Source organism: Punctularia strigosozonata (assembly GCF_000264995.1).
Source record: "Punctularia strigosozonata HHB-11173 SS5 unplaced genomic scaffold PUNSTscaffold_4, whole genome shotgun sequence".
Lineage (NCBI taxonomy): Eukaryota > Fungi > Basidiomycota > Agaricomycetes > Corticiales > Punctulariaceae > Punctularia > Punctularia strigosozonata.
Window position 1 is genome coordinate 413,729 of NW_006767436.1, and position 16,128 is coordinate 429,856.

Below are 16,128 nucleotides of genomic sequence, written 5' to 3' on the forward strand. Positions count from 1 at the left end.
GACGCGAAGATAAATGTTCAAACGACGGCTCATCAACCCGTTGGCCAGTATCTTGTTTTTTACCCTCGCACCCATCATTGCATGGATCGGGTCCCTATCGAAATCCTTCAACAGATCCTGCGAGATGTCGACGGCTCGAGCAACCTCTTCAGCGTCGTACGCGTGTGCCGCACATTCGCAGCTGTCGGTCTGCCGTATCTATACGAGGATTTGGTCTGGAAGAATGCCTTGCAAGCTCTGAACAACCTGTCTTTCTGGTCCGAGCATCCGCAATCACAGTCATGGGTGCATAGCTTGACAGTGCGTCGCTTGAATGCCACTAATAATGCATACAGTCCACCGCCCTTGACGCGATTCACGCAGCTTGGAGGATGCCGTATCCACCCTGGCTCGGTCGTCGCGGGGCCCGACTCGGTCTGGGGGTTGGGGTTCGCGACTAGGCTCGGCGTGGAGTTTCCGCTCAGCCGCCGTCCACAGGAAGAACATCCGCTCCTACTAAAATTCTCCTCCACTCATCCTTTGACGATCCTACGCACGCAACACAACCGGGATGCGGTGACGGAAGAAGAACGGAACAACGTTGCGCTCTGCTCCCTGGTCAGCTTCGCCAGCTTACGCCGGTTGACCCTCACCACCTCGCGCTTGCCTGCCCGGATCCTCGCCGTCATACACGAGTTTCCCAATCTGCGCGAATTGCATATCATCAACTGTGATGTCTCGTTGCGGTCAGGCGATGGCGAGGCGATTTTAGACCACAGCGGGTTGCAACTCACCGACCTCACTCTCTGGGGCATCCACCGCATGGATGTACCCTTTGCAGCGGACGATCATCCCGCTCGAGTGCCGGTATATCGCTTCTACTCGCTCATGTCCTGTGGCACATTGCGCAGGCTGCGCCTGCTGATCCAGGATCACCCTGACCTCGTGGACGTATTGTCTGAAACGGCGAGATCGCAGATCCCTGCAGATCGGCAACTGCTTCCGCGCGTTTCGGCGGACCTGGAGGAGCTGACATACGCCTGGGTGTCCGTCCTACCGGTTTTGATGCTTCACGCTCGCAAGGAATCCTTGCTACGGTACTTGCTGCAGAATTGCCCTCGCATCACCGATCTTTCGTGCCTGGGTACAGGCTTCCCATGGCTCCCGAGTAATGTGCTACCCAATCTTCGCGCTTTCCGAGGACCGATGACGAAACAATTTGTATCAAAGCTCGCAAACAGCCCCGTTGAACGCATCACTCTAGAATATGGCCTACTAGAAGAACCGTACCGGGACGTGCCCGCAGAGCAGCCAATTCCGGTCATACAGGAGTTGCATGCCGCGCAGCTGCCACTTCAGGAACTCTCCATGAGCGTCCTGCATTGGGATGATGATCTGATTCAAGGTATTTGTTCTTTGTTCGCGGGACTACATCGCTTGGAAGTGAAGTACACAAGGGGTTGTCCTTCCGAGGTATGCTGACGCAGAGTCGAACTGGCAAACGACTTAGAGCTGAGTCAATACCTTTCTCCTCAGGAGATGTACATGATCATGGGCAACCAACTTTGGCCACAAATGCCTGCTCTTCGTTCCGTCTCACTGTTTGCCGTACCGGAGCTTGGTCCCATCAAGCCAGGCTTGGAGCCGTATCCCAAGGACCGCCAGCAGCCGGCAGCGTGGATCGAAACGAGGTTGTCCCCGAGCTATCGCGTCCCGTGGTCGACAAACGACCGCATCTCGGAGCAGGACATGTTCGAGGTATTGATGATCTGGACCCATTATTGCCCGCACCTCCGGGATGTGCAACTCTGCCGCGATTTCGTTTGGCGAAGGAGCCACGAGAAAGATATTTGGGTCAAACGCGAGATGAGTAATGCTAGCACTGCGCAAGGCGAAAGCGTAGTACTACCAGATGATGACGACAATTAGCAGTAGCATTGCATCTAATGCTTAGGTCGGTTGTTCAACTGTTGCCATTCGCGACCATGAATGCCTGATCCAAGTGGTGCGTCAATGTGACCACTTACCTTGGTCAGTGGTTGTACTGTGTATAGTATAATACATGTGAATGAATAGGCGCTTGATTCGGCGATAACTGCGTATTAGAGAAGCGCTGGCGTCACTGTGGGTCTGAATAGTACCTACCCGGGCCCCGTACTATCGACCTCCTTCATCATGATGGCCCAAGTTCCCAACGAACTTGTGCAACAAATCTTGCGATATGTCAATGGCCCGAGCGACCTGGCGAACGTCGTCCGTGTTTGTCGCAACTTCAACGCCCTCGCTCTGCCTTACCTCTACGAAAACGTCGTATGGACGGACCCCCGACAAGTCGCACGTAATCTTCCCTTCTGGGTTGAGCATGCGGAATTGCGGTCAGTCGTAAGCAGCTTGACGGTGCGTTGTCCTCATATTATAACATCATTGCTACCGACCCTGACAAAACCATCGCAGTTCAGCATCTCCTACATCGAGACTGGACTGATTATGCGTCACCCTGGCCTGGATCTGGGGTGGAACGCGTTGGTTGGTACGTCCGGCGAGGCCATGCGACTCGGTCCACATATCTCACCAACCTCGTCAATACGGCGTGGTCCTCGAGTAATCCTTCCCGATCGACATCGATCAACGTACCTTCACCCAGTCCGATGGTATGCGGACGAAGAATTGTACAACATTGTTGTCAGCTCTCTGGCAAGCTTCAGCGGCTTGCGCCAGTTGAGAATGACCCATTCGCGCTTGCCAGACGAGATATTCGCCATCATACACGACCTTCCTAGTCTACGCGAACTCCACGTTGTCGGCTGCGTCATTCCACTTTCTGCGCTTAGCGATTCGATTCCGGACTACGCCAGCCTCCAGATCACCGACCTCACCCTTTGGGGCGTGTACGATACTGGTCCGGTCCTGCATCCTCCGCCTCACCCTCGTTCGGCCCCGCTACATCGCTTCTACTCGCTGATGTCCTGTCCTACATTGCGTAGGCTGCACTTGCTGATCCAGCGGGACAGCGACCTGATAGAAGTCTTGTCGGTGTCGGCCAGATCGAGGATCGCTAGTATCCGACAGCTGCTTCCCCGCATATCGGCCGGCCTGGAGGAGCTTACTTATGCCTGGCAGGACTCGACCATGAAACAAGTGACGCAAACACCAGCTTTGTCGCTTCTGCAGTACTTGTTGCAGTCTTGTTCCCGCATTTCCAAGCTGACATGCCTTGACGGAGATCCTGTTTGGATGCCAAAGGAGGCGCTCCCCAGGCTGCGCACCTATCGCGGACCAGCTGCGAAGGGCTTGGCGAGAAAGCTTGGCAATAGCCCCATTGTACACCTTTCCATCGAGTATGGCCTTCTGCGGGAAATGGAATCTAAGGATGTGTCTATCTTACCGGTGGTAGAGGAGTTACATGCCGTGCAGCTGCCACTTCGTGAATTATCCATGAGCTCGCTCTTCTGGGACGACGATCTGCTATATGCAGTTTTCCAACTGTTTCCGGGATTGTACAGCTTGGAACTGAGGTATACGAGTGGTTGTCCATCGGAGGTGCGCAGTTCGTAATCGTATCTGACGTGAAGCTCAGCATATTCCTCCCCTCAGACGTTACTCATGGGCTTGGGCTCCGACCTCATCCCCCGCATGCCTTTTCTTCATACCATTGCGTTGTTTGCTATACTAATACCCAGTGCCAACGACAAGAATCCTCTACAATTGATCAGAAGGGCGTCACCAGGCTATCATTCTCTATGGTACAGGCCAGCCGGCAGCATGTCGGAGTTGGATCAATTCGAGACATTGTTGGCATGGAGTCGTTTTTGTCCACAACTGCGCGAGGTCCAGCTTTGCGGCGAGTTCCTATGGCGCAGGAGTGACGAGACGGATGCCTGGGCGAGGCGGGATATTGCCTGGGCAGGTTGTCGACTGACGGAATTCCCGCCCTGAATTTGACGAGAAACCAAGAGATCCCAGGTCGATGCAGGTCGATGGCAGTCGTGTATATCATGTTGAACTTGGTCCCGTACATCCTGAAGAGTTGAAAATTAGATGTGGAGCTTCAGGCAGTCGTGCGTAATCCATGGCAATACATAGTCTAGACATGATACAAGTAGCCACTGCTGCTATACATTTGACCGTGTCTTGCGATATCAAGCACAGTACAAGGCTAATGATCACGATAAAGCCCCAGTGGATCGATTACATCCACCCTCGTCCACCTATCTTGCTTGAGCCATGCTCGAAGTTGTACCACCAGCAGCGACGCAACTATCTGGTCTCTGCACAGAATGAGACTTCATTAGAGGCACAGAGACGGAAAACGTGGCCGAAGCGCACCGGATATCCATTGCTGCACGAGTCATGTGCAGGTGACCGAGGGTGTCCTTGGGGTCGGTACGGAGCGCACGACGCCGCGGCCCGTGATGGCTGGAGAAGCACCAGGCGATGGGCTCTAATCTGTCCGAGCCTACTTCGCCATAGCACTGCAAAATCCGAACGATCATGAATGGGAGACAAGCCGTTGTCGCTCCAAGCGTCCACATACTGCCACTTGTCCCGTACGGCTGGTCTTCCATAGATATTGGTGACCGTTGGCTTCGAATACGACACTATAAACGTTGACAACAGTGAGTAGCGACGCTCGAACGGCGCTTACTAGGATTTCGAGCCCATCTCCTTCAGCCAGCGGCTGATCCTCAGGGCCTTATGGCCTCGATCCCTCAGCACAACTCGATCGGGTAACTTCGCACGTTGTGACCTCGGTGATCATATACTGGTTCCGCGAACGAACGGTATACAGAGGGCGATCGGGAGAACCTTGCTGGTAGACAGTCGTGTTGCGCATGTTGTCAGGAGAGAAGACCAGGACATCAGCGCCCTGCACTAGCGGTCTGACGAGAGTGAGGTGCGAGGCCCCAAAGCATTGCAGCGTTATTTGAGATTCAGAAGCGAATTCGTTGGAGGCCATGATGTTTACCAGTTCCCTCGCATGCAGGGTGGACAGTGGTCTTTTATGTACCGTGGTGCACATTCCGCAGTTCCGAGGCATGCAATAAACATCCGATGCAGTTAACGGCTGGCTCGAGATACGTGTTCAAGCGGTGAACGATAACCATCGTAGATTGTTCAACAGCCATTTCATTCCGAGGTAGGCCGTGGACGCATGAGCCAGAACCGCGCGACACAGGTACAGTAGAATTCATCCCGTGACAAACTCTTGTTCTCTCGCAACGATGTCGACCAGGGGCCGCTCCCGCTCAAGATCTCCTGTCTACAGAGATGGCGACGTCGACATGGACAGGTCGCCCAAGGACGACAAACGGGACGCGAAGGTGGTCGTAGTCACCAACCTCACGCGCAATGTCGTCGAGGGCCATCTCAGCACCATCTTCGGCTTCTACGGCGAGCTCGTCAAAATCGACCTCCCTATGTTCGGCAAATGTATGTATACACTACCAGAACATCGTTGGGGAGTATGTGAACTGATAACTTGCGCTGTTAGCGGGCCAAAACAGAGGCAAAGCTGCCTTGGAATACGCAGACGCGGATGCAGCTCAGAAGGCCGCGTCGCACATGAACGGCGGCCAACTCGACGGCGCAGTCCTCAAAGTCGAGCTGTCCGACCTCCCTATACGTACCGGCCCCGGTCCCCGCGACCGCAGTCGCTCGCGCTCGCGCCCGCCGCCTCCACGCCGGCGCACGCCCCCGCCCCCGCCTCTACGCAATGGCCGCTACGCGCGCTCCCGCTCCCGCACGCGCTCGCTCACCCCGCCCCGCTACGCCCGCCGGTCTCCTCCGCCGCGGTACAACGACAACTTCCGCTCGCGTCAGTATGGCCGCCGGCCGCCAGCGCCGCCTCCGCCTCGGGCGCCTTACCACCGCCCGTACTCTCGCTCTCGCTCGCGGTCTCCAATACGCCGCGGCGACCGCATCGCGCCAAGGCGCCGCTCTCCCAGCTACGAGCGTGGCGGCTACGCACGCGGCAGGCCGCGCTCCAGGACCCCAAGCGACTACTCTGTCCGCTCGAGCCGCTCGCGTGCCCGCACGCCTTCGCGCTCGCGCTCGAGGTCTTACTCTTCTTACACGAGATACTCCAGGAGCAGATCTCGTTCGCGCTCTTACAGTCGGGGCAGGGGTAGGTCCGCAAGCAGGGAAAGCAGAGACGACATTCGGGATAGCAGATCCCGTTCTCCGGAGCCGCGCAGGGACTGATGCAGATGGTCCCCTCTAGTATGCTGCCTTTCTTGCTGCCCGCAAAATGCTAAAAGTACATCCCGACTGAGTCATTATGCATGTATGTACGCGCGTGCTCTATCGTCGTCAATCGCTTGCAGTTGAGTCATCGTCAGCTAAGAATGGCCTGTTGAGTGAACAATAATCAGCACGGAGTGGAAGTATGAGCAATGCTTCACTTACGTGTACTCGTAATCGTTACGGATAGCGTTGGACATCCATTCCTCGTCGGCTTCCTGCATGGAGAAGCCAGGGCCGCCCGCTAAGCTGAGGATGACAGGTAGCAGAACCAACCCGTGCAAAGCTCCGGATATTATCAGCGTCAACCACATTCTGAAGTAGTATATCTGAGCGCACGTCATTAGCGTGACCGTCGGCCAGATTTTCAGATACGGCCCACCTCGAGTAACTTAGATCGTGTCAAAGCCAGAACACACATCCCAATAAGCTTCGTGAATGTTATTCCGGAGAGTACCTTAACCAGGACGTGAGTACACGAGGATGTTGATGCCGGCACGGAACGACGTACCGAAGGTCCAACATCCACCAATGCAGTCCACATCCGCTCGTCTCTCTCCTTCTGGCCGGCTGGGTGATCAACAGGTAGCCCAGAACCAGCGCTCATAAACGCCCTCGCAATATGCGCGCAGAACTCCACCGCGATGCCGAGCGAAATGACGAGGTTCACCAAACTGATGGCATTCAGGCTGATGCCCCAGACGCCCATGACGCCCATGACGCTGGTCACCGTCAGGCCCACCACGCCTGTCACGATCGACCCCGTCCTCCACGAGCCGAGCAGCAGAGCCGTGACGAGCAACACACCGGCAAGGCCTAGCCCTAGTATCTCCTGCGTGATGGCGACGATGTGCGCGTACTGGTCGAAGAAGACGTAGTGGAGCGAGTACGGGAATACCTTCGTACCCGACTTTTCGGACAGCTCGTCGGCGATGCGGTGCGCCGCCGCGAACGAGTTGATGAAGTCCTCCTGCGACCGCAGCGGGGAGTGGAACGTCCGGAAGTGAGAAGCCTCAACGAAGTCGTCGTCCTCACTCAACGAGAGGGCCGCGCCGAATGAGGCTTTACCGGCGAGGGGGCAGTCGGCGTTGGTAGGCGACACCAACCACTGCTTCAGATAGTGCATGAATTCCCCGTCCTCGGGGAACCCGTCCATGGTGATGTTCCACGCCGGCGTCCTGCCCTTGAAGCACGGACGACAGAGTCTCGGCGAGTCCCTCTCCCCGCAGAACTGCGATGGATCGCGTATGCGCACCCGACAGCACTCTTCATTCAAGGGATTGAGCCAGTTGAGGAAGTCGTCGATCCAGGACGCGGTTGGTTCGGAGATGAACGACGACGAGGGGCGTTTACGCTCCGCTTCGAGGACGTTGGCTATAGAAAAGTCATTGCAGGTCGTGAAGCGGCCGCAGAGCTTCTGTTGGCCGGGACGGGCAGTGACGTTGGTATCGTAGCTCACGAAGTAGACGGGCGGGCCTATGTCCAGGTAGGCTTCGAGGTTATCGAAGTAAGGAACGAGATATGAGTCGGAGGGTAGTGCGAGTCGTTGATCTGCGTATATGTCAATACCGGATAATATACCAGCAGATGATACGACGAACCAAGACCCAGCTGGAGATGCTGAATGGATATAACTGACAGCACGAACACGCCCGCGAAGGACAAGAGTACAGAGCCCTTGACAATTGGCTTGAGTAGGAACGGCGCGTAGTGCCTCCTGATGAACTTTCCTATCCGTCCCAAACCGCTTCCACTTGGCGGAGCGTCCAGTAGCGCGATCCTGGGAGGAAGCCGGATGCAAGGGAGGCAATCCACACGACTGGCCTGCACAACGATCAGTCGGGATGAGAACGTGATCTCACGGTCGAACGTGCATATGATCGACGTACCTCCACTCTCCGCAGGTCCAGTACCAACGCGCTCACAAAGACGGTCACTTGCAAGAACGCGTTGAGCATTACACTGCCGGCTGCATACAGCGCGAAGTTGCGAACTGCCGGCATGGGCACCAGCGCACCGAGCGCGAAGGCCACCGTCTCCGTGATCGTGGATAGTAGAATAGACGGCCCCATCTTCGCAAGCGCCCGTGCTACACGCTCCTCAGGGGAGAGGAAGAGAGGGGTTGATTGCGCATCAATGGCATCATCCGTCGAGGGATCAACAACCATGCGCCGTCCTCCGAATCCAGCGAAAGGTTGAGTCGGCGACAGCGACATCGTAGGCGAGCCAGGTACGGGAGCGTCGTCCGCACCAGCCAGCGCAGACGCATTCGGTCCATGGAGGAGGTTCTGCCGATCGAGCTCGTGCACGAGGATGAAGACGTTGTCGACACCGACGGCGAGTACGAGGAAGGGGATCACCTCCGCGATGATGAGCGTCGTCTTCACGCCCGCTAGCGAGAAGAACCCGACCGAAGACGAGACCGAGAGCACGACAAGGACGATGCCAAAGAGACCGAGAGTGAACTTGGAGTTGACAAACAGGCTGCGCGGGAGGCGGGGGAGCAGGGTTGGCGGGTAGCCGTCGTCATCGGTGGATGAGGTCGCAACGGAGGAGCCGCGGAACAGCTTGGGGAGTCCGCGCGCCCATCTATTAAGCGATGCCCACACGCCATCTTCTTTCTGACCAGAGGAGTTCGCACCGAGGGTGAACGCGACGTAGAAGAACATCGCTACGTAGGATAGTACGACGATGCGCACGTCCGTGTTGGAGCTCTTGCTGATCTCTTCTTCCAATGATACGCCGGTTGTCCAGGCTATCTCCAATCCTGCCTCCTCGCGCGCTTTGGCCGGAACGCTCTCCATGTACTCTCTCAATGTAGTTTCCCATTCCATCGCCCTCGCCTGTACCTCCGGGTCCAAGGAATCAGACACCACATAATTGATGACCATTGCCTCCGCTCCAAGGTAATCCTTCCCATCCGCTCCCTCCTTGCCCGGCACTTTACCCAACACGTACTGAGGCGCCAACGGCTGCCCGAACTCCGGGAGACAGTCAACCGGCGAATTCGCGCACTTCAGCAGCTGCTCCTTCCACGTGTCTTCATCGTACATCGACAAGTCGTTGTCAAACCACGCGAGTACGCTCTGCACCACGCAGGCCGTGTCCGTCGGTTTGAAGCAGACATCGTCGAGGGTGTAGTTGTGCGGATGGGAGTGGAGGGCACGAATGTCGGACTCGATGTTGGCCCAGTACTTGAGGTGATCCCATGAAAGCACGGGTGGCTTCGCGGTGGTGCCATCCGATGCTATGTTGGACGTCGCGGTGACGAACATCTGTTCCGTCCGATAGAACGGGCCGAAGTGCTCATCAAAGTACTCCTTCTGTATCCTGCTCTCGCTATTCGGCGCGACCCATAGTCTTACGGGGTCGGTTTCCACACTGAAATCTTTCCAACCGACGTTGAGCAGCCCCACAATCGCGAAAATCATCGCGAATGTAAGCCATGGGTACGAAGCGCACGAAAGCCCAAGACGGTAGAATGATCGGCGGAGAAAGGTATTAAGGCGGTGCTGTCGAGGTTGGACGGTCTCTAGCGGATCGAGGAGGGATGCGCCGCGTCCGAGATGACGAGACTCGGAGCGAGCGGTGGCTACCGAATCGTCGCCGTCGACGCCGGAAGCTTGCGCCAGAGATGAGGCCCCAACGAGGTGGCGCACATGTGCACGGGGTGAGAGGGGCGTATCAATAGACGATCCCTGGTCTTGTGCGAGGGTGATTCCGATGCCATCGTACGCCTTCTCTCTCCGGCGGCGGATTGTGAGCTGGAGGACGTATGTGGCAAAAAAGGCCGCGACAGCCAGCGCGTAGCCCAATGTGAGAACGAAGGTAAGGCAGGATATTGTGCCTACGTGGCAAGTAGGCTCGCTGCCTGGAGCGGGCACGTCGGGAAGAGGGAGGCAAACATCCGGGCAGTCGATGCATGTGCATCTACTGCTGAGATCGTTGTCGGCACAATTACGAGGAGTGGCGTTGAAGGCCGCGAATGGAGGAGGGGTATACGAGGGATAGTTGATCTGGAAAGGTGAACCGAGATCCTTCTCGTCGCCAAGGAACTTGAGGAAACCTTTATAGTCCTTTGCGCCTCCGCCAATGAGATCCATGGCCCAGCTGTTCGCGGATCCCACTTGGACATTCTTGCAGCTATCGAAGAAGCCCTCCGAAAAGCGCTGTGACGCGTAGAAGTCGAGCTCCTTCACGGCCGTCTGCCCAGTGCGGGTCTTCTGCGTCGCAGTAATGTTCACAAACGAGGCTTGCGTGGGCGAGCAGGTGAAGTGGCAGAAGAAAGACCGGAAATTGTTTCGACAGGCGGGGCATGACGAGATTATGGGCTCGACTTGCTGGAGATTATCCCGGAGCGTTTCGAGCTGGTCCGAGGTACAGCATACAGGCCCTTGGGCTAAGTCTGCACCACAAACTGAGGTAAGGAGTTCAAGGGTATCGGAGTCTTCGGGCTTTCAACAATGTGTCAATTACTTCAGACTTGCAAAAACTGTTCACGCACCTCTGAGGGAGGACCGTCGTATGGGCAAGGTAAAGGCTTGCCGAACCAGCCTTTGGATCCGCAGGAGCCGCGCATGGCGCATTGGCCCACAGAGGGCATCCATTCCGGTGACTCCATGTTGCAGAGACCTGCCCCTGCCAAGGAGATTTGTAGCTAGTCGCCCTGAAGGATGTTGTGGACGGCAATAATAACGAACAAGCACTGGCAGCAAGGCGCAGCTCCCTCTGTCGGTGACGCGCGCGACTCATGGCACGATTCGGTATGAGTCACGTGCAGCAACGCTCTTGAGAACGTGACGAAACGCGTAGTACTCGGACTCCCGGCATGACCACAACGAGCACATCCGCGAAAGAGGAGGCATGGTGAAGGTATTAAAGCAGGGTACGTGCGTGATCTCATATTTTCAGCACTCTTGCATTGACCACGCTCGCTTACCACGACAATCCTTACATCAACGCGATGCCTTTCGCCCTCTTCACCAAGGTTCGGCCCACCGCTGCCTTCGGACGTCGCGTCCTTGGCTTCTGCGCTAGAGTGATCTCTGTCCGCAACAAAGATGTTGCTGAAAACACCGAAGATTGCTGTGACTTTCCCGAGTCGTTCGGACCTATCGTAACCGAAGAGCCTTGCGTCACCCCCTATGTGACGTCCACTAGGGTAAGCGAGACTCGACCCTCATTCTGTTACATCTCTCACACCTCCCGTACCAACCTAGATCGAACATATAAATCAAGTGAAGAAGTCCGACAACGATGATGTACGTGTTACGATACCATGGTCCAACCTGATATACTGAACTTGCGGTATCAGGCGACTCTTCAGGCTGACACTTGCAGAACGCTCGTCGGCGCCAACCATTCCATCGTTAGTCCTTCCAAGGACTGTTCTCCGGCTCCGCGCCCTTCTGCGCGCAAACGCGTGTCTGCTCTTGCTCCCGGGCCGCGTTCGCCTCCTAGACCTAGCTCCATGAGGCTGCGCGCGTCTCTCCCTCCCCAATGGCGCTACTCTGGTTCCAAGGAGGCCGTCCTCGTTCGTAACGCCTGGAGAAAGGATCTTGCCTCCCAGGCGCAACCTCAATCGATGCCTCGCAAGGTCGTGGTCAAGGCTAAGGCTTGTCCGGCGAAACCGCCTCCTGCCGACAAGGTTAACATCGCGACCTCTAAGCGTCGCGCCCCTTCGCCGCGCCTCGTCCCCCTCGCCCAACTCGTGACGAAGAAAAACCAATCCACGCCTCTCATCTCGGAATTTCGTACGAACATGGATAAAGCGCGCGCAGCGACCGACTCCTCCCGCTTCTCATCGCATGTCGACGAGAATGTGCGGCCTGTTCGGTGAGCGATCTTCCTGCCTCTGATTTATGTAGCGATGCTCACAGTCCGATTCTTACAGCCGTACCGCCCGCCAGCCTGCGAAGCGTCGCTGATCGACTGCTACTCCAAGAAGCTCGGCATGATCGTCGTCCCCCAGATTGACCCTGGCCATGTCTCTGTCTCCGTTTCGCCGCCACCAAAGCACCTCTGGTTTTGGTCATTATCTCCGTCTCCGTCTCGTACCTTCATCTCGCCGTGAAACTGTAGCTCCATTGGATCAAATCTAGCTCGTGGTCTTCATATCTCAAATTTTGTCTCTGTCTCTCCGTCTCAGCCGTGACCTGCCTTATAATCCCCCCCTCTGTACCCTCGGACCTTGTATATCGCATCGGAACCGCAGTTTCATGTAGTACAAGAAATGCACACTATGATTCTCTAGCGCGTTTATCTGAAATTGCCAAACGATACTCCCGTGTAGTCGTCATCTTATGAATCATGCTCGCCGGAGGCTACATGAAGGGTACTTGTTCTGACATACGTATCGTACAATGTGAGCTATCGGAAGCGGCAAATGCAGCAAATCAACCTCCAGAGCAATGGTAAGGAGATCATGCAGAGCGCGAAGGATCAGTGTACTGATACGACGCCCAGGAGAGCAAAAGACAGGAGCAGGTTACTTGAACAACCGGTCATCGTTGCCGGTTATCGTCATCAAGGAGCTGGTTTTCATTCAGATGTTGTAATAGTCTTCGAGCGTTGATGATACGAAAGGGAGTGTGAACGAAGAGGTAGGATGTCTTTCCTCGCCAAAGAGACCAGGCTCTGATGGTCCGGCGTCAAACCCATGATCGTGCACGAGACGATGTACATACCATCTGGGTTCACCTGTTCGAGCGTTATGTTCCACTCGCGACAAAGGCACACGAGTTTCAACGGCGCTTGGCCGACTACCTTCGCCAAGAGTTGTGCGCCCTCGCGCCTGCTTGCTACGAGGTCCAGTCGGGCTTCGAGGCACCTCCCCATTTCCTCGGCGCTGCGGAAGAAGCACTCCAAATTACTCGATGTTGCGTCCGCCCTTAGCGCAATGAACACCTCCAGTGACGCAGGCATGCTCACCACGCCAAAGGGTGGTTCACTGAAGTGGATGGGCCCGAGTACAAGGCGACGCAGCACTGTGAACGCCGCGAGGTCCAGCTCGCGGGCGACGCAGAGCTCGTCCAAGCCGATCAGAGTAAGCTCCTTCAGCGTGCGGGAATACGACTGGATGGACTGAATGAGCGCGCCAACGTAGCAACGACTTCCTACCAGCTCGATTTTCTCCAGCATGGGAAGCGCCTTAGATGGTGGCACGGCATGTTCGAAGAAGACGTCCGAGATTGCGCGCCAAATGCGCAGGGTCCGGAGGGCGGGCATGGCCGGGAGCTGGACATGGTCCAGGCCACAGAAGTCAGCGAGGGCGAGCTCCTCTAGGTGCTGCAGTTTGGCGGTGGCCACAGAGCCCGCGTCAGACTCAACCGTGAGCACGAGCTTGTCGGAGAGCGAGCACCATTGACAGCCGAAAAGCGCGAGCCGGCGCAAACGAGATACGTAGATCGAGGATGCGCACGTATCACCAGGAGTGCAAGAAATTGAACCCCCACTTTTACGACATTCTCTCCGCGTGCAGAGTGATCGAATCCGTTTGTTTGCGCTCGCGCCGTTACACGCACTTGTCCCGTAGAACGTCGTTCCCTAGAACGCACTCGTTCCCTCCCGTCATCGACGCGCTCGTGCACGACTACAACTGATGAACGGCACGCGGTCTGCTAGCCTGAGGCTGGGCTCTGGCTCGAGTGGAGGCTCAACGACCACAAGCGTGCGCACGAGACGCGCTAGATCCTGACGGGAGGTGACAGTACGCGTGAAAAGCTTCACCGCGTGAGGGGAAGCCAGGAACGGCTCGGAGTATAGTGTGGCAATCCCTGCGAGATACCAGCCCTTGCAAACGCGGAGAAGGGAAAGAAGCTCGGCCTGGTTGAGCGCAGCCGTGCACGCGTCCGGCGAGCCCCCCGACTTTGAGAGCCAGTGGTCGCCAGCTTGCCAGCGGTTGAGAGCGTGCACCTGTGCGAGGATAAGGAGGGTGACTTCGGGCGGCAGTAGGCTGCAGAGCGAGTACGTAGGCGCTTCTGCGCGCGGTTTTCTGAACCACAGCAGCAAAGATGGCATATTCGGCTTCTGAGCAAGATCAGATCGTCAGGTCAGGTATCATGGGCATATATGGAGCAGAGAAACGCACGACTTGGGGCTTTGACATGACAGCTGTTTGCAGAGAGCTGCGCGTTTCTCTCTCCATGATCAACGTGACCGTGGTAACTGCCGCATTAGGAAACTTAGCACATCCCGCGCCCAATACTGCCCCAGCAGTGCGCCTCCTTCCGCTCTTTCACGATTGTTCACATTTTAAACTCTGCTTGGCGGGCTCCCCGTTGCTCGATATGATGGCAGCAATAGGGCTCGCTTGGGTTTACTCTCTTCATGTGGATCAATTTTTCACGAAACAGATTGCTGAGACTTGTTGGCTAAGGTCATCCATGAAAGCGAGCATATGTGATATGGAGTGCATTCCGATGATTTCCCGGTCTCGGCTTCGCAAATCTTCGATTTATAGACATGTATCGCAGCAGCTCTTTTGAGCAGGATGGATGTAACGACGGTTACCCACGTCGCTGTCGGCGTGCAGTGCCGTGCACCATGTAGTCGAGCACGACACTGACCACGACATTGATGACTAAACTCGTTCCTCTTTTGGAAGTCTCCACGACCACGTTGATTGTGGAGGGAGCGAGGCGCAGCGTCTATCACGGCGGTGGGTCTGCGATTCTGACAAAAGGTGGATTTATAACCGTAGGAAAACGTGAATTTAAAGATTGGTCGCGGCTCCATGACCTATTCGTTTTCGTGTTAGTATTGTATTATGTAAGCGCTCTCCACCAATCAGAGCCCGAAGACAGCATAAAAACGAGACTATAATTTGAAGTCTAGGTAAGTTAGAGGCGACGGACCAATTTTCAAGTTCTCGTTTCACCATGGATAAAAATTCGTCTTTTGCCGGAACCCTGATCCCACCGCCGTGTATCATCTCTCTGCAACACAGCTGGAATGCAGCAACATCAGGTCTGTTCACGATACAGCTCCTCGAGTCCGTGATCGACCGGCCGTCTTCGGCACACTTATGTACACAGCCAAGCCATCCGCATTCGTCAATGGAGCTCAGTACAAGTGACATTGCAAGCTCAAATTGGGGGACGATTTACGGACATTTCCCAATCCCTCTACATGGCTCGCTGACGGCCAGGACGAGCTTGATCTTGGGAATCTCAAGCTTTATTGTGAACGGACCTACTATGGATGTACCATCAATGCAATTTCGATTGCATTGATGGATGAAAATCGTCATTTCTTTGCTAATCTACCCAGAAACTAGATCATATGGTAGCTGAAACCTTGCAGCAGCTGTATGTCAAGCCTCAAATATTTTGGTACGCGGGATGCCTTGCCAGAACGATGCCGGTAGGACGTGTCGATGACTCTGCAGATTGCACAAGAAGCCGAGGCCGCCACCTTCTGGCGGGGAGCTCCTGCAAACTGACCCTGCTTTGTCAGCATTTGAAGCGGAGCTTTGATTGCATTCATGGCACCTCCGCCAGTAATCCTTGCATAGCAAGCATGAAGTTGCACATATCACGTATCGGGATAGACAGACATACCTTCCATGTAGTATAGAGTATACTTGAATATATTCAGACCCAGTCCTAAGTCAAACAGCATGATAGCTCTGCACACGTGAACATGGAAAGCGCCCACCGGTCCTACGACCGGTCTCTTCCGCGCCTTCTCCGACGTCTGCATTCATGCTGCCATTCTCAACAATTGCATCGAAACATTCTGTCTCTCACCACTAGCCGCGGAACACCGACTTGCATCAGAGGCATGCTATGTTACGACTTCCCATCAATGCGTAACTCTTCACCTTCATATCCGCAACGCGAACACGACCTTCAATCGGCCGCGGACAGCAATGTGTGTTTTTGTTGCTGTCCTTGTTGTTCTTTCGCC

General features: G+C 55.7%; 6 protein-coding genes across 6 annotated transcripts; 4 read left to right on the forward strand and 2 right to left on the reverse strand.

Annotated features, from left to right (window-relative positions):
* Positions 1-81: 81 nt before the first annotated feature.
* On the forward strand, positions 82-1,908 carry PUNSTDRAFT_142337 (uncharacterized protein; the record flags this gene model as incomplete). The annotated part of the gene is made up of 2 exons (XM_007381723.1): positions 82-1,452; positions 1,516-1,908. The coding sequence occupies 2 exons, from the start codon at positions 82-84 to the stop codon at positions 1,906-1,908; spliced, it is 1,764 nt and encodes a 587-aa protein (XP_007381785.1).
* Positions 1,909-2,157: 249 nt separating this feature from the next.
* PUNSTDRAFT_132368 (uncharacterized protein) lies at positions 2,158-3,534 on the forward strand (the record flags this gene model as incomplete). The annotated part of the gene is made up of 3 exons (XM_007381724.1): positions 2,158-2,376; positions 2,434-2,509; positions 2,624-3,534. 3 exons carry the CDS (start codon positions 2,158-2,160, stop codon positions 3,532-3,534), a joined length of 1,206 nt encoding a protein of 401 aa, XP_007381786.1.
* Positions 3,535-5,261: 1,727 nt separating this feature from the next.
* On the forward strand, positions 5,262-5,607 carry PUNSTDRAFT_63969 (uncharacterized protein; the record flags this gene model as incomplete). The annotated part of the gene is made up of 2 exons (XM_007381725.1): positions 5,262-5,409; positions 5,471-5,607. Coding segments are annotated over 2 exons (285 nt in total), but the record flags the coding sequence as incomplete, so codon positions are not given.
* A 681-nt stretch (positions 5,608-6,288) lies between these two features.
* PUNSTDRAFT_112154 (multidrug efflux transporter AcrB transmembrane domain-containing protein) lies at positions 6,289-10,840 on the reverse strand (the record flags this gene model as incomplete). The annotated part of the gene is made up of 7 exons (XM_007381726.1): positions 6,289-6,328; positions 6,385-6,548; positions 6,602-6,676; positions 6,731-7,770; positions 7,821-8,043; positions 8,109-10,673; positions 10,724-10,840. 7 exons carry the CDS (start codon positions 10,838-10,840, stop codon positions 6,289-6,291), a joined length of 4,224 nt encoding a protein of 1,407 aa, XP_007381788.1.
* A 342-nt stretch (positions 10,841-11,182) lies between these two features.
* PUNSTDRAFT_43246 (uncharacterized protein) lies at positions 11,183-12,146 on the forward strand (the record flags this gene model as incomplete). The annotated part of the gene is made up of 4 exons (XM_007381727.1): positions 11,183-11,380; positions 11,439-11,480; positions 11,534-12,054; positions 12,113-12,146. 4 exons carry the CDS (start codon positions 11,183-11,185, stop codon positions 12,144-12,146), a joined length of 795 nt encoding a protein of 264 aa, XP_007381789.1.
* Positions 12,147-12,763: 617 nt separating this feature from the next.
* Positions 12,764-14,238, reverse strand: PUNSTDRAFT_43247 (uncharacterized protein; the record flags this gene model as incomplete). Its single annotated transcript, XM_007381728.1, has 3 exons — positions 12,764-12,855; positions 12,906-13,560; positions 13,897-14,238. 3 exons carry the CDS (start codon positions 14,236-14,238, stop codon positions 12,764-12,766), a joined length of 1,089 nt encoding a protein of 362 aa, XP_007381790.1.
* Positions 14,239-16,128: the final 1,890 nt, after the last annotated feature.